This window comes from Lepisma saccharinum, chromosome 4 (genome assembly GCF_977018435.1).
Source record: "Lepisma saccharinum chromosome 4, izLepSacc3.1, whole genome shotgun sequence".
Classification (NCBI taxonomy): domain Eukaryota; kingdom Metazoa; phylum Arthropoda; class Insecta; order Zygentoma; family Lepismatidae; genus Lepisma; species Lepisma saccharinum.
Genome location: NC_139232.1, coordinates 68,598,565 through 68,621,884, shown reverse-complemented (window position 1 = coordinate 68,621,884; position 23,320 = coordinate 68,598,565). Strand labels below are relative to the sequence as shown.

The 23,320-nt window shown below is 39.0% G+C and overlaps 1 protein-coding gene across 2 annotated transcripts in view; it reads right to left on the bottom strand.

The window, feature by feature from the left end:
* Nucleotides 1-23,320, bottom strand: part of Epac (Exchange protein directly activated by cAMP) — a 666,691-nt gene that overhangs the window by 269,817 nt on the left and 373,554 nt on the right. For both annotated transcript variants that reach the window (XM_083120690.1, XM_083120691.1), the window contains one exon: nt 19,501-19,647. In XM_083120690.1, coding sequence (XP_082976816.1) covers nt 19,501-19,647 — 147 coding nt within the window. The remainder of the gene's footprint in view (nt 1-19,500; nt 19,648-23,320) is intronic.

The following is a 23,320-nucleotide window of genomic DNA, read 5'->3' as shown; positions in this document are numbered from 1 at the left end:
GTTGGATGATAAGCACTGTAGGAGTAGGTATCAGCGAGTTAGTCGAGAAGCACGGTGCCTCCAAACTCATTGTAAAGAGTTGCATATAAAGAAAATAATCGTGAAAATAACTCAGATTCAATTGAATAAGCTGTTCTACTCTTACAGCGATTACATCTGACAAACGCGAGTGCACGAAAAAAAAATACTTGCTTGCATTAAAAAGAAAACACGTTTCGTTAGGCTTTTTGGAAACGATAAACAACTAAATTGGTAGCTTATACTAAATTTAGTAATTTTGACCATTTTTGTTTTGGTAATTCTAAACAAATGCTCACGATTACTAAAAACATTCTTTTAAGGCTCTCTTTATCCTTGCCCAATTAATAACGCAGTATTGGTATTATAAAGCAATATAAAGGTATCCGACCTAACAGTTGCACATACACACTCATTATATATATATATATATATACATACATACAGGGTGGAACATAGTGATGAGGCACATTCTAAATGGACATTTCTAGGAATGGAACAAGTTAATTTATTAAGCACCATGTGTGATAAACAATCAAGATACAGGAGTTCACAGCACGTTCATCATTTCAGAATTTCATCCTATAGATAGGCACCACCTCGAAGGGAGCATTCTTGGGCTCTCGTGGCCATACTCGCCATACTTCCGTGCAGGAAATCAGCCGGGATGGCCTTTGTCTCCCTCCAAGATCAGCAATGTTTGGATTTGGTTGATTTATACACAGTAAGGGTAATCGCGACTGGGCTTACAATTTAAAGTGGGATCCGAACCACTATATATCTCCACCGGGTATCGAACTCGGGACACCTTGATTACAAGGCGACGACGCAACCACTGCGCCATCGGGGAGGCCAGCAATGTTTGGAGTCTCGTAGCTTTACACCCTTTCGTTTAGGTTATCCCACAGGACGTAAGTAGTCCGGTGGGGCTAAATCCGGTGATGCGGAGCCCAAGGAAATGTTGTCGGAGGGTTCTCATTCTGGCACTAATTCTGTATGACTAGTGGCACCATCTTGTTGCATCCACATTTTCGTAAAACCGAGCCATCTCATTTTGGGCATGAAGGTGATTAGCATGTCCTTGTAGGTATCTCCCAGTCTGTGAGGAACGCTTCCATAACATAAATAAGTTTAACATCAGTCCACAGCACCATAATTCATCGAAACAATGAAATGAAAAATGAATTAATTTTAACTCCCAAGCTCAGACTTCCAAATACACTGTATTTGAAAAAGGTTAGAATATTCCTACTCACAGAAAATTACAAAATAAAAGGTATCCCATTAATATGGCCAACCCTGTATAAAGGCGATACTGTAATTGGAAGAAAGTGATAAATCGGATTAATTTAATTGTGGGAATGTCAAAGCAGATGATATTGTTAAATGAATCTTCGAATCTAAGTATACACCACGTGAAAATATCGCTGCAGCAACTTCTTGACCAGATAATTCTTTTTAAGTGTGTACTAAGACGCAGTGTGAAGCCAAGGATCTTGGATTCGAGTAACGGACTAGGGGATGGTACGGAAGTGAAACAAGTCTCAGTCTTGTCTCGAAATTCTTAACGATACTGTCTTACATTGATTGATTGATCTGGTGCGTTTATGGGAGCATCAGTAGAGGAAAGGGTCTAAATATGGGCCCCCCCTTTTTATTTGTCATTTTCGGAGGAAAAAAATAATATATCAAGCACCTGCCTTTAAAATGCATATCTATGAAATATATACTTAAATATAGTAGCATGCTAAAGTATAGAAGGTCTCAATTTTTTTTAAAAAAAAGCAATTTCCAAAAAATTGTAAAATGATGTATTTCAAAATTGTGGTCTAAATATGAGCTACTAGTGCAAATATCACAAAAAGCAATTAAAATTTTAAAAAAACAGTCATTTATCGTTAAAACATTATAAAATTAATATTTACGAATAATCTGTTATTTTGAAAATCACGCGGAATGGGAAAAACCAAAATTAAGAAAAACATCCAAATATTTGTTGAAAATGTTATTTCAGCATTAGACCTCATGTCATAGAACATATTTAGACCATCACGATATTTTTCTTCTTCAATTTATTTTCGCTCTCTGTGGTACGTATTTCACAAACAAATCATGGCATTATAAAAGCCCACATTTGTTTTATGTACCGCTAATATCATAACCTATTCAAAGCAGATGAGAATTCAGAAAACGCTGAGTTAAAACATATCTGCAAAAAGTTTTCGGAGGTCGCAATTCGTCGAAGGCCGAAACTAACCAACTCTTTCTCTTGCAAATTGGCGCCGCAACCTTTGTCCTTGACAGATAACCAGTTCCAATAGCCTCTGCCAGGCTGCAGCACCCGGGAGCGCTGATAACTCCAAAACCCATATTTAAACCTTCCCCCATATTTAGAGCTTCTCCTCTATATTTGCGTCCGTCATTTAATATGGGAACAAGCCTTTTAACGATTCCAATATGGCGATTTTCTTTCTCAGAATGCGGCAAACACACAAGTGAGCCACCTAAGCAAATTCCCATCGATTTGGCTTTGTTACGTCAAATCATAATCCAGTGCACCTTATGGGGAATTCTGAAAAACATTTTTTTCCTTTGTAAATAAAATCCTCCTCTTTTTTTTTTTTTTAGTATACCGACTTAAAATGGTCACAGAGTCACAGATACAATGAACATGAGTGTAACAATGTTGAAAGATAATTTCATTAACTTTAAAACAGCGTTTAAATAATAAAAATAGAATCAGTAATTCTCGAGTTACTAAACGATAGAGAGATAAAGGCTAGGATTAATATTAGCCATTTTTGATGACGTAAAGGCAAGGATTAATATTTGCCATTTTTGATGACGTCATTATGGGTTAAATTGGTGTTGTAGAGTGTCTCCCTGTGGATATTCAACACACAATTAGATAAAAAAGCTGCTAGTTGCAGCAGTGAAATATTTTTTCATTTATATAACCAAATACGTACATTGAGAATACCAGACCTTACACATCCGAGCATAGCGAAACTGTGGGTTCCATCACAGACCTCCATGGAGAAGTGGTTAGCACAGGGCGCTACGACGACAGAGGTCGCGGAGTCGAATCCGGACCTGGGCATGGGTGTTCTTTCATCAATTTAAACATATCTCCTCTCATCCTCATCGCGATTAGCCAAAAGTGGCAAAATAGTGGAGTAAAGTAAACAAAATCAATGAACCGATCGATAAATCTATTGTCAGAGAGAGAGAGAGAGAGAAAAAATCCTGTGTTCCAGTCCCACTTCGAGTGTGCTTTGTTCTCACTAATCTTATGTTATTATACAATCTAGTTTGGGCCTTCCCGATGGCATAGTCGTGGCGTCGTCACCTTATACTCAAGGGGTCAAGCGTTCTAATCCAGGCCTTGGCGTGAGTCGTCCTTCAATTTCATCACTCATCGCGATTAGTTAAAAGTGGTGTAAAATAACCAAATTCAATCAATCTATCAATTGATACTCGATGGTGGAAGCACATAGTAGTTTGAATTCAACTCTTAAACTCTAGGTCCAGTCCACATTAGCCTATCTGTGCATAAAGTGCACCTAAAAATCCTTAAACTAAACATGCAAACAACCTAAAGAGGTAAAAAAGAGACGGAAAATACATAATAAGTGCCGCCTCGGTGGCTAAGCATGTTTGGTGGTGGACCCACGATCTCGGCACCGAAGGTTCTGGATTCGAGTCTTGACGTGGACATGAACTTTTCTTTGCGAGTGTCCTTTGTCATTTTCATCCAAGCATTAATCATCTTCATCTTCGCGAATATCCTAAGAGACAGGGAAGCTACTGGAAACCAGGTACATGACCAAAATCTGTTGCAGCGAGAAGTATAACTCAGTACATTGCCATGCATATTCATTTTTTAAAAATAATTTCCCTACCATAACTGCAATTCTCTGCAATTTTTCACACAGTTTCACCTCTGCCATCAATCTCTAGAGGCAATCATCACCATCTCACCAATTTACGCTTGCCTGATTGCTACCAGCGGAGGCTCAAGGGGGAGAGCCGCCGTGCCATGGCACTACCCTCAGAAGAAATACATACCTAGCCCAAGTATTGTTAAATTAATACATTGATAGTTTACAGACAAGGAGATTCGAATCGTGCAATCGGTCAAGCTGACGTGACGACCGCCCCAACCACAGACTAGATATGAACCGCCCCAACCTCCTCACTGCATCGCCAGCTGTTTCGTACCCTCGGCGAGGCAGCGGTCCGCGCCACGCAAGAGCTGGCCTAACCAAGTTGAAACACTTGCAGAGAGTTGGAGAAGTCTCAGCGAGTAACATTTCCACCATGAGCCGGGAAGAAGGTGGCAGGGGGTGGGGTTAGCCCATAAGACACCAGCCGTGCCCCTTTTCGCTTGGCACAGCGAGGGAACTTTCGCAGTGTTGACACAGTTGCCATCTTCAGAGATAAGACGCTAAATACGACGGATTTGTAAGACCCGTTGGGGAAGTAATTCGTGAAAAAGGTACTATCTACATTTCTCCCAACTTTTGGAGAAACGAACCGAGTATTTTTCCAAAGTTAAATGAACATTTTGATAATAGATAGATGCGCCTAGAGGGCCATCCAGAGTTTTTAAAAATATAAAGTAAAAAATCCTATGGTGATGCGAGTTTCCTTTGGCATTTCGACAATTTCTTTTTACATCAAGTGTCTAGAATATTTTCAACATCCAGTTGGAATACGTGTGCATGGAAAGGGGGGAGAAGGTGAGAAGATTTGTTTTCCCTTCCTCTTGTAATTGTGTTTTTAGTGAAATGTCCTGTAGTGTATAAAGATAGGTTAGTGAGTGAAGATGAATCGTATTAGTGTGTTATTAGTTAAACACACACTGTTTTCCACGTTACCAAACGAGGATAAACATCTTGGCCAGTGGGGCAACCTCAAGGAGGGGGCGGGGGCATTGCGGAGTTGTTTTTTTCGATTTCTTGATCACGTTGGCACTACCCATCATACTTGCCGCCGGCCGCCACTGATTAATACCAGTCTTTTCCCTCAAACTTGCTAAGTTTCCTCTAAACGTGATAAGACTTCAATGTCCTTCCAGTGAAACGCACTGATCAGATCCATTCACAAACCGTCAAGGCACTTTGTTCGGTTAACAAACAAATCTTGTAGGGTCCCCCTTCCGTTTAGATAACATTTAGGAAATGAAGTTATGGAGCTTCAAGTCTCACAAGATCATATCTTTCCAAGCAGGAAAGTGTCAGAAGATAGCAATGTACTCATTGCAGAAGTTTGTACACATTATTCTTGCATTCTAATGGAAACTACAACAAAAATGGCAACGAAATAGATTTCGCAGTCTGGAATTTTTCTGAAAATTTGGGAGGATGAAAGCAAAGTTATAAATAGATCTCGGATTTTTAGGTTCTAAAAACTGTGCGTTTAGGTTACTAAAATAGGCTCTAAAAAAAAAAGAAAACTAGTTCACACCCTGAACTATAAAACTTCGTCAGATGTTGCGTTTGTTAATGATACTTGTTTGATTTTTTTTATTATTTGATTTGGTTTATTTTACTTCGCTTTTTTGTGCCACTTTTGGCTAATTTGCGAAGATGGGGATGAGTGATGAAATTAATGAATGGACACTCACAAATATCCATGCCCAGGCCAGGATTCGAACCCGGGATCCCTGGCGTCATTGTTGTTAATGATACGCTGACATAACTTATTTCTTATTTACCTGCAAACGAAAAGATAGGTTAAAAAAATCTAAAATCCGAGGTCTAGTGCGAACGAAAATTATCTCCTAAATGACAAATCACGCGCTCGTGCAGGATTTTCTTCGTCAGCATGCAATGTTAATTGGACATTTTAATCTAACCAACTACTCGACCGCACCAGACATGTAGTAAAATCTGTTGCAGGTTCGATTCCCACCATCGGTTTTCTCTCGAAACAGTGTTAGAACGAGTACCCTTAAAAGCACTAGACAATGCATGCTAATATACAAACATTGTCACATTCAGAAAAGTATCTTGTGTTGTTGCAAACAATTTGGGAGATTACTAAGTAGCTGAAGGTAAAAAGGTCCAGTTTTGGCAAGTACAGTCACCGGCAATAAAAATGGGACATCTAGAGCCTGAAAAACTAGCTTCCCTGCAAGGCGTTATGTGCGTTGCCTAACTCTAAGGGGTTAAGTGGATTTTAATAGCAAAATTTCAATGGCAACTTCTACCGCCACCGCGGAGTTAGGGAACACACATAATGTGGCTTCCTCAGGAGTTAGGAGAATAATCAACGTGGCTGCCTGCTAGTCATTTCCTTATTGTTATATGCTGTCATTTGTTTATCTGGATTCCACACAGAAACACTGAATTTTTTTGTTGGTATTTATTTCCAATAATAATTGCCATCCTTTGTTTAAAGGCCATGCATGTTTGTTTAAGTTTTCTGATGTTTTTAAGATGGAAAATGACTTTTACATCGCCGCAACCGAATTGCGCACACTTTAGATCCAGGATTGCGCACAAATCTCACTGACCTGTTTTGCGCACAGATTTTGATCGAACGTTGCCACTTTGATAGCTTTAAAGTCTGTGCGCAAAACTGTTTTCTTTCTTTAGACAAGAAGAGAGAGAGAAAATAGAAATAAAATAGTAAATCTCTTAAGGATTAAATAAAAAATATAATTTGACCAGTAAATGTAGCAAGTCAAGATACAATTTTCATACCAATTTACATAATACAGTTAAGTCACTTTCCATGTTTTCAAGATACAATTTTCATACAAATTTACTCAAACTCAAAAGTTAGGTAGGCCTCCCCGATGGCGCAGTGGTAGCGTCGTCGTCTTGTAATCAAGAGGTCCCGGGTTCGATTCCCGGTGGAGGCACATAGTGGTTCGGATCCCACTTTAAACTGTAAGTCCATTCCCGATTAGCCTTACTGTGCATAAAGTGGACTTAAAACAACAAATAAATAAAAAAAATCAAAAGTTAGGTTAGGTTAGGTTAATGACTGCACAACAAATACTTCCAATGCTACCCTTCCAGCAAAAACACGTGTAAGTCCACACACACACAGAAACAAACACAACAGAAGTGAGAAAGGCTTGAGAACATTTTACATCTGACAACATCGCCTCATTTTTTTGTGCGCAATCCTGTACATTGTGACAGCTCGTCAACGGCTTATCAGATACCACTGATCAAACCGGAAAAGTGTGCGCAATCCGGCTGTAGCCTCTTACATTGGGTTCAATTGGTCCTTTTGCACAATTAATAAATGTTATTTATTTCAATCTATGTTTCTTGTATTAAATAAAGGTTTTTGTAAACCTTATTTTTCTTTGTTTTCTTTAATAACTAGTTTATGATCACACATAAGTAATTAAATGAGAATATTACTGTGGATTGGTAAATAACCATAACTAACGGTATAGACACAAATTTAACAAAAAATGCGAGAAAATCGGAAAATAAAAAGTTTTAACGGAATGTTTGTTTATGGTTCTCATGTGTTTTTCTCTCACGACGATGAAGACAAATAATGATAAACATGAAACTGATGAATAGGAAACTGACAAACAAAAATGGTAAGGCTGGGACTCGAACTTAGAACCATCACGAATAGTTCTGGTGTTGTCAACTTTATTTCCTTCCAGTCAGTAAACGAAGAGATTTACATACTGTATGGAAAGTAGTGCATTACACGATAAATAAACGGACAGATCCTTGAAAATGTTATTGTCGTATGCAAATGCCTCACGTTTATGAGCTCAGGAAGACTTCTTGCAACAAAGGAAAAGGTGGAAGGGAGGATGAGACACGAAGAAGAAGTTTAATTAAGACGCCAATTCATACTCCCTCAGGTGTAGCAGGAACGAAATGGAAGAAGTTCTGTGACTGGAAAAGCAAAAGCCAATTTAATTTGGATTCCCTTTATGGAAAAAATGGGAACCTAAGGGAATTAGAAATGCACTTACATTATGGATGAGAAGAGAATTCCTCATCCACTCTTCCATCATTGGATCGCGGAAAAAAAATCTCTCGCGGAGAAAAATCGACAGATATTGCTATAACGAGGATCATACAGGGTGTTACTCTAAAAGAAAGACATTTTAAACGTCACATAACCAAAACTCTTAAACAGATATATGGGAAGCTATAGAGGTGGTATGAACGCTTTTAGGACTGCAGTTGTTCGTGACGACAGCATCACGTGAGCGCCGGTTGCACCAAGGCTTATTGTGTGTTGGGATTACCGGAAACAAACTGTTACTGTCGTACAGCGGCATTATAAAACATGGTAAAAATCCACCGACAAGGCAGTTCATATGTGATTGGGGACAGAAATATCAGAATGCTGGTTGTTCTGGAAAACACGCGCAACAGAAGAACAATCGAATTGTGTTCGTGAGACCTAGGCCCGCTTTTGACGAAAGCATTTTCCTTAGCATTTTTCTTAACATTTATGCCATGACCAAAAAGCTACCGTGTAAAGTGAGAAATCTGAAAAGATGCCATGGTATATTTCATGGCATTCCTCAAGGAAAGAATCGGTCCTATTTCCGTAGTATTTTTCGTAGCATAACCAATCAGAAGCGACCTCTAGGTCACGAGTGCAGTTGTAATGGCGGCGTCGTGAGATAAACAACGTATCACTTCAAATTTTTAAAACACGATAATTATTCAAGAGAGAGGAATTACGCTTCGTATTAAATGGTTTTAGGTAGAGAAGCATGGCGCTGATTAAATACATACTATATAGCGTATACAGCACACGTATGGAAGAATAAATTAGTTATTTTAATTGTAAACACCAGGCACTGGCTCACCTGGTATGCCTTTCGTGCTGTATGTATTATCTAATGTTCTCTGCATGTTTTACATCGGTATCGTGCCGGCCCCTGTGGCGGAGTGGTTAGCACATCGCGCTACGACGACAGGGGTTCCGGGTTCGAATCCTGGCCTGGGCATGGATGTTTGTGAGAGTCCATTCATCAATTTCCTCATATCACCACTCATCCACATCTTACGCAAATTAGCCAAAATTGGCACAAAAGGCGAAGTAAAATAAAGCAAATTAAATCAAATACATCGGTATCGCAAATGCTAACCGGAATGTTACAGGAAATGCTTCTGTGTAAAGTATTGTCTGCTGTAAAAAATGCTATAAGATTTTTCGAAGCATTTATGCTAGCAAAAATTCGAAGAGACCTACACGCGTAGTCCTAACAAATCGACAACACGTGCATGTTTAGAATTACAGATTCTACAACAAACTACGTGGACAATTTCAAAATGGACATGCAACAGTGGAGTGAAGAGAAGATGATGTTTTATTCGACAGAGGATTCACCCAGTGTTAACGTGGTGTTTTTTCTGTATCCCAAATGCAAAGGTGTACGGGACTTTCTTAAACCATAAGAACACGGTAAACTGGAAAAAAAACTACCTCCCATTGCTTGGTGAGTGCCTCAATTCCAAGACGACAATCCGAATTTTATTATAAATAAATAAATAAATAAATATGACGGAGCTCCGCATCACTAGCACACGAAGATTCGAAATCACCTGGATCAAAATCTGCCTCGACTTCGAATTCGGTGATGATGTATCGTATGTATGATCGTATTGATATCTGAAATAACTTTGTCACAGAAAATTATAAAGATACATAGCTACTAAAAACCCATGTAAGGATTTTACCTATTTCAATAATACTTAGGTTTCTAGAAAGCGTTGAAAGTGTCTTTCTTTTACAGGTGTCAACATTTCAAAATACTGCACACAAATGTATGATTAATGGTAGGTAACTGATCCTGAGGTATGTGACGGTCGCACCAAGCTTCGTTTTTTTTCCACCAAATTTGTCCTTTCAGGAGAAATGATCGAATAATGCGCTAGTACCGTACTATTGAAACGAGTACTTGAAAAAAAAACATAGATGGAAACCTCTTCACCCAGGTGTAAGATGTGATCATTCAAAGTAGCATACACCTAAAACTGGCACATTTGAAGACAAAAACTATAGAATACTAGTTCATTTACATAAAATTGCAAATAATTAACACATTTAAAATTACTGTAATTTCTAGCATTAATGGCTATTTTACACAGACATAAATGTCCATTACATTCTATATATTTGAGGGAAGATACATTTACTACATTAATTGTTTCTACAACTTTCTCAAGATCGGGTGCAAGTGCACTTCATGCTCAGATAGGCAAATTAGACTGGACCTACAGTTTAAAGTGGGATTCGAAATACTGCGCAAATTCGCCTCCACAGGTGTTCGAATTCGGAACTCTTTGGTTGATTTGGTTTATTTTACTTCGCTTTGTGCCACTTTTGGCTAATTGCGAAGATGAAGACGAGTGATGATGTGATGAAGGGATGCTCGCAACGAACACCCATGCCCAGGCAGGGATTCGAACCCGGGATCCCTTGCGTCGTAGCGCGCAGTGGTAACCACTCCGTCACAGAGGTCGGCCGAGGAATCTTCGATTACAAGGCGTGTTAAAATATTTTTTATTGGTTCCTTCAAGACAAGAACCTTTGTCAGAAGCCGCAACATGAACTTTAGCACCATGAAAAAGACAGAAGGCATTGCGAAGCGTACATACCTAAAAAGTGTTGAGGCTTATGGGCATAGCATTTCTCCCTTGCGTTTACCCGCTCTTCATCGTATATTGATGCGTCCTTCGTTGGATAACCAAAGGAAGAGATTTCGTCTTGAAAGCACACAAACACAAACCGATCTGGTGGTGATGAACAACGCTCGGCAACGACAAGGAAGTCGTGAAACAGCTACAAGTGGCGACAGGCGATGATGCAAGAGAAACGCTCCCCGAAAAATAATAAGAGGGATGAGTAATGTCGCAATGGAAGCAAATTAAGATGATGCTGCAAGGGTCGACGCTATTCCAATGTGCCTGCCCTTGTTTTCTGCCTTGGAATAGGGACACCGCTTCCTGTATTCGCGAAAGGGATATGATGACAACTGGACACACGAATTAGAGACCTTCTCTTCAAGAACAACATAAAATTTGACATAACCTATGACGGGAGCTGCACATGGAGTGATGTGCAATTAATACAATTTGCAATAAGAGAGGTTCACATGTAGCTGAGTGGTTAGCGCAGTTGCCTTTGGAAGGAGCGGTTCGGAATTCGATCTCTGGTGGTAGCTCCAGAAACTGGAAAAGAAGTAGCTGGCTTCAATCCAGATTGCCAGATAACAATGGTGATGGGACTCGATATGCTGACCCAGAATCACCCAAAGAAAAGCCGCTGGAAAGCCTTAACCCTCAAAGGGACGTTGCATCATGGAATGTAATTTTCTAGAAGTCCATTGTAATGAGAGAGATATAGGGGGCGGGAAGAGGGGAGAGAAGTAAATGGATAGGGGTTTTGAGTTTTGGTTTTAAGTCCATTTTATGCACAGAAAGGTTAATCGGGACCAGACCTACAGTTTAAAGTTGGATCCGAACCACTATGTGCATCCACCGGGTATCAAACCCGGGACACCATGATTACAAGGAGACGTTACCACTGCGCCATCGAGGAGGCAGTGTAAATGGATAGGATAAGAGGAAAGTAAATTGTAGGAATTAATATAAAGGATAAGTGAATGTAGTAAATTTTAAGTAATAACGAATGATTTGTGGTATTTTTGTTATTGTATAGAGTATTATACGTTTTCTCCCCCGTTGGGCTAATCGCGAAGATTAGTATTAAAGATAAACAAGTAACATAAATTCCGAAATTCTGTAATGTGAACCCATGGCACAAATAAAAGAGAATGGAGACTTCATTTGTTTTTTGCTTTCTATGTAAAAAAATATTCAACACTGGTGTCAGTCACGGTTCTAAAGTTAATATTAGAATAATATCATAGAAAAATAACAAGCGATTAAAAAGTTTGCTCAAAGCAATTGGCTTCTCAGAAAATAATCTTTCTCATTTATATTATTACGTGTTCAAATCGTTATGCAAGCTCGTCTACAAATATTATCACGGGGTGTTGCATTGGAATTGAAATCATGAACCTGAAACAACCTCCCAACAGACCTAAATTGCATTTCCTGTCAGTGTTTAAGACGTTCTGCGAGCCCCATCCCCCTGGAAGGTGGCAAACGCCCTGTCACCTGCATCACCTGTTGGGGATTTCTATGTTAACTGCGACAAACAACTTCTCTCCCCCCGGCGAGGGAAGAGCCAAGCAATCGATGCAAATCAGATTCTCCAGACTGCTTCTAAGTTCTTCCCTCCAGGAAACTAAAAGAAATCTTCCATTAGCGTCGAGCTTTTCCCTTATCCCTTATGAGGAAACGTCTTGACAAGTAGAACAATCTCGGAGAAAGAGCTATTCGTTTTTTAAACGATTCTGTCACGAAGACTTTCCTTCAATTTGGTGGAAACAGCAAGAAACAGCTAACAATCTGTGCAGAATTTCCAAGGGCCAGAAAAAAATAACGGTAAATGGGCAACGAGTACATAAAGTCACCGCAAAAATGTCCAGCAAAAGAATGGCAATTGAGTTCTCGACCCAAATTGCTGTATCCTTCTAGGCTATGCAATCTGGTATGCTTGCGTGTAAATCTGGTTGCATACTAACAATAGTGAACATCAAAAGTCAATCACAACTATTTTTACGTCGACTGTACATGTCATATTTCAACTCGAGCTAGCGACAAAACAGTGTACTTTGGAACACTGCCTCTGTCGCTTTTCCACAGAAAAGATGTGCTTGGTCACGTCCACTCAACCACACGTAACGGAAACCGAAGATCGGTTCTTCGTCGTGATTTGTCTTCATGCCACGAGAATGGACATGCCTATTCTCCGTGAAGATGTGGACTTCCGTGATATTTAATAACTTGGTTCGGTTCTTTTCCAAAGTTCTAGGTAAGAAAGCAGTTTCAATACTTTACCTTTGCTACTCGCATAGAGTGACCAATGCAATCCTTGGAACTCTGGACACACGATAGAAATTACCGAGCTAATTTTATCTAATCATGTTGTATAGCAAGAATGTATTTTCTCACGTTTATCCAGCTGCGAATCACCAGGGTGCGAAATCATTGAAAACTGGTGGAGGGAGGCAGATCTTCATCTACACACACACACACGCATGCACACCATATATTAGTATATTATTACTTGATGATATGCATATTTATAATGTTAGTAAATATAAAAGTAAATTACTAAATATTTAAAAATACATTTTTGTTAATTTCGTAAGAAGGAATTAATTTGTTACCTTTACATATAGTATATCAGAAATTTATAAAGTAATAAACTAATTCCTTTTCTAACTGGTTAGACATGTGAATAAATTACAAAATAATTGGAACAGTTTTTATTATGCGCTACAGGATTTTGTTTAGTTTTGGCGGTGTCGTGGGAGAAGCGCACGTGGGAGGAGCGCACAGTGTGATCTGCGCACAGAGAGAAAAATATCGTGGGTGAAGCGCACATTCAAATGTTGTTCTTTCTTTCCTTGCAGGTGAATGCGCAATGGATGTTATTACCAGTGCCAAGGGTAAACCTTGTCTCTTCCAAAATATGATAACGTAAAAACATCTTTGTGTGAAATACGTAGGAAAACACTGGAAACAACCCAAAATCCGATTGGTAATTCCGAAATCTCTTTGGATGAAAATGAGTTGAGACTTTCCGACGGGACGAGCTTCCTTATGCTTGACCTGACAGTGGACAACGAAAAGAAATGTCTGGTGTTTGCAATTAACAGTGGCAAGAAATTATTAACATCTTGTGATTCTTTCTACCTTGACGGAACATTCAAAAGTTGTCCGAAACAGTTTGAGCATTTTTTTTCAATTCATGCTGATGCAGGAAGTTTCGAAGAGGAAACAAACATCTCGCCAGCGTTTATGTGTTACTAGAAGATAAAAAGAAATCTACATATATGCAGTTGTTTACGGCGCTCAAACATTTTGGTTGGACTCCGCAGCATGTTAAAGCAGATTTTGAGATGGCAGTAATAGAAGCAATAAGAGAAGTGTTTCCTCAAGCATCAGTATCATGTTGTAATTACCATTTTAATCAATGCCTTTGGCGTCATATACAAAACATAGGTCTAGCCACAACATATAAGGAAAATGAAGATATTAGGAAAATATGTCGTATGTGCGCAGCTTTAGCCTTGATACCACCTGAAAAAATTGACGAAGCGTAGGTATGAATCATGCAGATCACTCCCCAGAATGAAAAGCTGATGCAGTTTCTTGACTATTTCGTAGATCAATGGCTGGACAATGCTTCTTTGCCAAAAACCATGTGGAATGTTTATAGACAAAGACACAGGACAAACAACACTGTGGAAGGTTGGAATAACAAGTTAAATAGGATGGTGGGAATACATAAACCAAATGTGTATTTCCTCATTCAGAAAATGATGGAAGACGCTGAGGAGATGAGCGCCAACATTATAGCTAAAGACCTAGGCATTCCAGGTCGCAAGAGAAGAAAACAGTATATTGAAACCGACAGGCGTATAATAACAATTTTAGACAAATATGTCGAAACTGAAGATTTATTTCGTTGCCTCAATTCTCTGTCGTAAGTTGTAAATTTGATTGAAGATCGTTCTGAAAAGTTGACGAATCTGTAATAGAAGCTGCTGATAGAAGAACTTTTAAACCACCTTCGTGTATTAATCTACACGTTGTCCAGTCTCCCACAACACCTGAGATCCTATGCGCTAGTCCCACGAAATCTTGCTGTGCGCTGATCTCACGTGCGCTCCTCCCACGTAATCGTTTTGGCTGCCAATTAATATCGATCAATTAGATTTCATATTCATATTTGTCTTGAGTTCTTGTTTTACTTTTATTGTGCGTATATTGTTATTGGTGTAGATCTGTTAATGATCTCACGAAAGAGAGAGAGAGAGAGAGAGAGAGAGGGGGGGGGGAGAGGGAGAGAGAGAGAGCACGCAACACTCACAACCACGTTTCGCATCCTGCCAAACATTTTACTCTCTATAGGCACTCCGAATAAATGAATCGTGCAGGCAGGCTACCAAGACTTACTAAGTTAACACGCATGCCTCAATTTGAAGAAAAAAATAACCGAAACGACGCCGAGAACGAGTCACACAGTTGGAAGGCTCGTTTCAAACGAGAAAATTTTTAGATGTAAAATATTTGATTTTTCTCTTAACGCCTAAATTCACCCACCATTTTCAACCACACCCTACTCTTAGTATAGCAGCATGAGGAAATCGAAAATGAAATAATAATTTCTTAGAGGATTTAAGCGAATGGAAGTTTACAGAAATCTTGTTGGGAAACCTGATGGTAAGAGACCTTTAGGAAGGCCAGGACAATGATGGAGGGATAACGCCGAGACGAACCTAAAGGAAATCGGTGCGGATGGAAAGATTGGATTGATCTTGCCCGGGATAGGAACACATGGAAGGCTTATGTTGCTGCAGTCATAAACCTTCTGGTTTAAGAATACTAGAGAGTTAGTTAGTTAGAGGGTTTAAACTCTCTCTCCGCAAAAAGTTTCTATAATGTACTGTGGAGTCCATGTAAACGAAAGCCGAATTTAAAACTCTTCTCAAACTAAAAGTTTCAGTATGCACGCGGTTGCGAATTGAATGCACATGTATTTACAAATATTGAATAGCGAACAAAACTGTGTTGGTCTGACAGTAGAATGAACTTCTGCAGTGCGGGGAAAATATCCTATCCTACATTGTTGGTCTTCAATCGGTTGGTACATTGTTGGTCTTCAATCGGTTGGTACAAGAGTTTCCAAAACCTCCACTTTGATATTGACACATCCAATTACATAAGAAATTAACCCCCCCCTAGTTGCTTATAACGTTCATCGACTTGAAAATGCTTCATCTCTTGTTTTATCAACGGCAATAAAATAACTAAACTGAATATCTAAGTGATAATACTAAGAGGGCAACTGTCCCCTTGCCCTCCACCCCCGTGTGCACGTCTATGCTTCTACCATACTTATTTCAACACCATGAAACATTGATAATGTGATATTATTCCACCAGCATCAGGCTGTCAGCCATACCAAGCACTGGCGTACGCAGAAGGGAGCTCATTGCGCCTTCAGCCCCTCCAGAATTTTTGAGAAAGCAAAATTTTCCATCGAGTGCAGTAAAAACTTGGGAAAACCAATGGGGTTGGAAACTCACCTTAAAATTATCCCAGACTATCATTTTTGTCTTAGAACAGCTTTTAAAACGAAGGTAAAAATGGTAATTACGAAATGTTTTAAACTGTATTCCCCTCTCCAGAATGCAACTATGTAATAGCCACCTTTACAATTTCAGCCCCCTCTTTCGTGATGCCAAGTATCCGTCAGTTCGCCGGTAATTTTACTATTGGAATAAACTTATTGTCGTACCTTCAATTTACCGTTAAGTGTCTAATGACATTTTGTATGTCTAAAACAATGCCCTGAACTTGCAATTTCTATTACCCGATTAAGCAGCTAATCTCCGGAAAGATATTGGATAAATTTCACTAACCATGGAAAATAATATTTATAACCATTTAGTATAGAACCATATGCGTAAGGTCCAGTACAGCGATGGAGCAATGCTGGCCCGGAGCAATACAGTTGCAATATATATGTATATATTTTAAACATAATATTTTTCTATATTACTTTTGTATCGCTTTGTGATAATCAAATTGCAGGTCTTCCATTTGGTTAGTTTCTGAGATGGAAACCTTTTGCACCATCTTGTGGCGATCTGACAAAGCATGAGTAAAGGTGACTGAATAATCCAATAACAGGCCCAATCAACAGAGATGGAAGTGCAATCTCAGTACCGTCAGCAAGGCTTCCTGTTGTCTCTATCGTAGTGTTCCACACAGTACGATGAAATATCTACGTATAGGGATTTTTTAACCGTACACTGCCGGTGCCAGCATTGTGCAAGATCAACGAAGCATTTAAGAAAATAAAAGTTTTGGAAACAGAGAATAGAAACAATACTATGATTGCTGGCAGACTGATAACATATTCTGCATGAGGGTGATCGATTCAAAAAGAACCTTTGCAAACATTAAAAGCAGGGGATACATTTGATCAAAATCTAATAGATGAGCCGGCCGGCGTTGCAGTGGTTATCACATCGCGCTACGACGCCTCACGTAACTGATTAAAGATCTTCTGGAAAGAGAAGAAGACTCTAGGAAATAGTGTGATATAAAATGGTCTTAACATGAAGAAAAATAGATTCTTCACTTCCTTAATTTTCTTGGAACTGTTTTCCCAAGGAAAAATGTCACCGCACGTCATTGATATACATGATGCAGCAACCTAATTACCATATGGGGGATTCTCCTACTTGTTGGTTCAATACCCTCTGCTGTTGGAAAACACTCAAAGTTTGTTGTCTATTAACAGGTTGCATAGCTTCAGAGTATTTTGAAATGTGGTTCTTGTCATAGTTCTTCGAGTTTTGCATCAAAGTGTGGAAACTTATGTAAATACACATTTATATTAATTGCGCATTTTTGATTAATCAACATAACTTCGCAAATCTGTGATAGTTTTATTACGTTATATAACTTGTTAGAATGTTTAATAGCCGGCTCGGTGGCCAAGCGCGATAATTGATCGACTTTAGAAGTTCCGGGGTTCAAGTTTCGGCCTAGGCCTGAGTGTTCTTTGTGAGTGTCCCTTAATCAATTTCATCCTCATCGACGCAATTAGTCAAAAGTGGAAGAAAGCGACGCTAAATAACACAAATACAAATACGGTATGTTTAATATTATACGTATTTCAGACATTCTTACCGATGATGGAAAGGGGAAATATGATCGTTTAATGTACATGTAATAGTGCTGCAAGTTATTGCACTAAATAATTTTCTCAGAGAATTTACTACCAGTATAGTCAAATGAATACAATATGCAAATCAAAAGTGTTACTTGTAAACCGCTGTAAAAATAACTGAACGTTTGTATTTGTGCAAGGTATGCACTTTGTTTAATTTTTGCACAACTGTTTCATTTACTCAATATGGCTATTGTAGATATATTGTTGTTGAAAGGAAAAAGAACGCTGCAAATCAGCTTCCACTGGCTATGTTTACAGAAACAGGCAATACTGAAGAAAAATGAAGAGAGTATACAAGCGCCGATCAAGAAGGATGTTGACAGAAGAGACGCAGAGGATACTGGTCTCAGGTAGAGAAAGAAGAACAGCGAAGAAACAGAATATGGAGGAACGCTTCATTCGTAGCCCTGGAAATCTGTAACTTATTTTACATCGCTTTTCGGCCACTTCGATTAAGCTGACAATAAAAATGAGTGATAGTCAGATGAAATTTATGAAGATTCGAAACCAGAACGTTCGGTGAAGAAGATGTGATTCACAAGTTATGAACGTTACACGGAAGGACAACTCAAGATTTCATAGGTCATACTAATATATACAATTGATCATTCACTCATTTCTCAACGTATTGGAGGGCATGCTCCAATTTGTACAACTGAAAAGCGGATAACCTGCTCAAATAGGGATCACGTACGCTCCCAGCGAGCACCTGCTCCAATGGCGAGCAGATGCTTAAACATAAACCTCGTGATCACAAGTGTGCGCAAATGTATGCATATCGCCAGGTCATAAAAATGTCTATACATATGTGAGAGAAGTAGCTATGTGTTCACCTGCTCTACTCATGAGCAACTATACTTACTTTTATTAATCCGACCCTAGTGCATATTTCATACTGAAGCATAATTGCATGTACATTTCTACAGAGTGACCACAAAGTCTGAACCCTTTTTCAAAGACAGCCAAATATCAACCTCCCTCCCACGTAGTACATCCTGGACTGCACTGCCCTGGTATCTGGACCCATGAACAGAATAATCCTCTTTAGGACTTTGTTGTATGTTGTCCATGCGTGTTTGTAACTGCCCCTTCATCTCATTCATCCGCATCTTCACGATTAGCCAAAATTGGAATCGGTTTTGAAGTTAATTATTAAGCTACACAATGTTTGAATACTATGATGAATAAGTATTTTCAGAATCCCATGCATTCCGTATGGAGAAAAAGAACGCAACAACTTCAAGTTAAGACTAATCAAATGGTAGTTTTGGACTTTTACGACGACAAATAAAATCTTCAACGTGTCCTTTCTCCGTTCATGTGTTTTTCTACGCCATCGGAAGTTTGATATTCCCAACAGAACAAGTACCATGAGCATAATGCTAAGTTTCTCCCCCTCCTTCAACCATCCAGGGCACAGATCTCTCTTTGTCCAACTCGTCGCGGGGAAAGGGTGGTTCATGGTCTTTCCAGATCCTAGATTTCTAGCTGGACACTGAAATTGCTCCATGTAATGTGCTGATCATAGTTTTTCGATTGGTTCCAGACTATTTTTGGCCACCCTGTTGGTTTTGCACTGCACAAAGTCAGTATAGATATCATACAGTTATAAAACCGTTAAATGATGAATGTTACGGCACTTACCTCCCAGATCATGCGAAAGTCCCTCTGTTCGACCCTGAGGAGCTCGCAGTTCGCCTGAGTGACGACCGTGCTCTCTCGGGGCAGGTCGTGAAGGATGGACTCTCCGAACGTCGCGCCCACGCCGAGGCTGCACAGCGACACGGGGCCCTGGAACAACACAAGCGGAGGGTAAACAGTGCGACAAGTGCTCCCTAAATTCCTCATCTGACGCGGCCTCCTCATTAAATGCCAAGGAGGCAGCTGACATTTAAAGGGAACCCACCAGATCGATTTCACCACGCTTTACGGGATTAAGAGACCGTCCTAATTCTAGCACACTCAAAAACCAAAGTTTGCACTACGTTTACACACATTTTACGATACACAAATAGAAGTAAATGCATCAGTTGAAACAAAAAATGCATAACGTTTGTAACTCAGCAAAAGGTGCATAAAAAACGCATCAATTTATGCATTAACGTACAGATCGACATAGAAATATGCACTTGAATGATGCACTTTGTCGTTACATTTACAAATGATATATGTACACCCACAAAATGCATCAAGCGTTTCTGATGCATTAAATAGATTTGATGCATTTAGTTTTTTGTGTGTAGACTAATGGGGACTGGACCTACAGTTTAAAAGTGAGATCCGAATTACTATGTGATGTACTCTACCGGGACCCTTTTCAAAGTAAAAGTAACTAACTTTGTTCAAAAAGTTAATTGAATTACAATTACAGTTTCTCATTTGGTAAGGTAACTTTTAAGTTATTGTTACTTTACTCGGGATAAGCTCAACTCTTGGAACATGTTCCATACATGAAATGCAACCATGTTGTTATTTATTTCTACTGATGATAATGTAAAATTTACACTAATTTACATTAAATATCATATCTAAAAAAAATAACCTGTAGAGGTAAAAAGATCCAAAATAAGCCCTTATAAAAAATGTACCAAACAAAACAATTAGTCGCAACAAATGCATACAATTATACAAAACTTTCCTTCTATTTTTGTTTACTGTTGATATTATTTGCTTGCATTTTTAAGGACTCGCGCAACAACACTATAAAGTCTCAATGTTTGCACAAGACATCTGTTTGTCAACAACGGATTGCAGACAGTAGAAAATGTTTTGGCGGAAGATGTGTCAGGACGAACCTTATGGTATGTAGTGGTGTATAGTATACTAATGTTTACTCCACAGCCGATCGTAGCGGGCTATGGTTTAGCGGGTTCTGTTTACTCATATCGACTTCCAACAAATTCGTACAACGGAGTGTCAATCCTCAGTGAACTGGGGACTGCGAAACGAAAAGCTAACCTTACAGGAAACTACGAATAAAAATATTTGGCAGAAGAAATTATCCCCCCCCCCCCCACTTAATTCAGTAGTTAGAACCAAGAAATGTCAGAATGTGTCGATTGTCTAGATATTTTCTCAAGTACGTGACTATTTTTGTTATGAAAAATTTAAGTCTATATATATTAATATCTAAATTAATTTTATACGTCGCGTATAGATCACCACTTCATAAAAACCCACATTTCTATTTCTCTCTCTCTCTCTCTCTCAATCTCTATGTATGTATTTTCAGTGTTTGTGAGTAACAAGATATTCATCAGTAATGAAGTTCCAAGTAATACTTTATTTTCGAGTAAGGGGAACTGAACTTGTTCTTCAAATGATTAAGTGTTACATTTCCAGTGTGTGAAATCGGACCTTTTTTAAGCTCCCCCAAACTAAAGAGACTTTTTAAATGCGACGAATCTGCAGTTGGAGAAGGAGAAATGGAAATGGAATCAAATTTAATTGCCCTCTCGTTTTTCCCTTTTCGTTCTCTATCTATTTTCTTTCTCTCTCTCTCTCTCTCTCTTTCTAATATATTTTGTTTCTTTCTGCTTTCTCTGTCACGGTCTCGTGTCTTTATTTCTCTCGCACACAATTCTCTCTTGTCCTTTTTCTTTCTCTCAGCAGGAGAAGATTGATTGATTTGGTTTCTTTACTTCGCTTTTCTGCCACTTTTGGCTAATCGCGAAGATGAGGATGAGTGATGTTATGATATGACGAAATTAATGAAAGGACACTCGCAAGGAACACCCATGCTAGGATTTAAACCCGGGAACCCTGACGTCGTAGCGCGCTGCTCTAACCACTCCGACACAGAGGCCGGCAGCAGGAGAATATGATGGATCGATTGGTACTCTATTCCCCTGTTACATTCCACGGATTTCATTCCTCCTTTAACCTCTTCAGTGACCAAGCGCATTGAATTGTGTAGTCATGATCTTTGACATCGAAGGTTCAGTGGTCGAGCAGTGTTTGTTCTTTTCATGCGTGTCTGTCTGGCTCATTACTAACTTCATCTCATCATCATTGACCCTTATCTTCGCGATGATCCTGAGTAGGAAGAAAAACGCCCTTTACCGTTCCAACTGCTGTTGCAAATTGTGATAACCTGAAGCTTTCAATTAATACGTCACACTATAGTCTACACCCTCAATGAAATCAACTTTCTAAGCACGATTTTTAAATTTTCAGAGAAGAGGTACATATTCGCCTGTATCCGAGTATTCTAAGTAAAGAAACAAAAGCAAAGCGAGTTCTAATTGTTCAGCCCTAACTTTCATCGACAATAACTTGAAACCCTTAACAGATATTCACACCAGGGTTCTTGTAACTTGAAGTTGCATCCTTTATCATATATTTAACTAGACTTTAGGGTGTCAATTTATTATATACAGGAAGCTCTAGAAAATTATTTATGAGGGGAGTCATATAATGTTTTCCAAAATAATTTCTGGTACATGGTCTACACCAGCATCCAAGGGCATGCCGAGCGGGCATATCTACGAAACAGTAGTACTGAAAATAAAGTACGATACATGAAAATAATAGATTCCATTGTCCACTTCTTTTATATCGCAAAATATGAATCGTTATATTTTCAATTACTTGTCGACAGATGGAGTAGATTTGTCATGTAAAGAGCTGGCTGCACTTGCTTGTCATGAAAGCTTCCTTCTCAAGTAATTACGATATAGCTCGAGAAGCATACTAACTCTCGTGCAAAGTCAAGCGAAAACTAATTTGATTTTACCATACAAGTGACGGACAAAATGTCAACACACATTTCAAGTTTTTAAAAAGATCCGAGATGCAAAAAATTTTGTACCAGGATTAGGAGGCTGGATAACAAATCCTGTACGGATCCATATTGTCAATTTTCGGTTTGTGACACTCTGTACCCCCTCTACAAAGTATAAAAAGTTACATGTTTCTGTTCTTTTTAGCTCGCACAGATGCGTTGTGGCGAGGACATAACCTCAGTTAACTGAGCAGCCCAGCATGAAAGACTGACGAAGGTTAAGAATTGTTACTGTTTTTACAGGAATCCAATCCCCAAGTAGCTGAATTTTTTTACCTCTGAAACATGGCTGCTTCAGCTGCCTTATCTGACCGACGTCTTCACTCATCTAAATGACTTAAATTTGACCTTGCAAGGACGGGACAAAACCATTTTATTTGTTCAAGACAAAGTAAATGCTTTTCAGAAGAAATTAGGAGTTTGGGCATCCAGAGTCAAAAGCCACAATTTTGAAAATTTTCCTCTGACTTAAGACTTTATTTCAACTTGCGATTATTCTTTTGACATGAAGACGCTGTCCAGCTTAATGTGCAAACACCTAGAAGGGCTTCAAGAACAGATGGTAGAATATATTCCCTTTGATGAAAATGCCAGTTCAAGATGGATATTAAACCCCTTCGTTGACCAGGCCATCAAAATAGCCAATCTAAGCCCACAACTTCTTGACGAACTGATAGAATT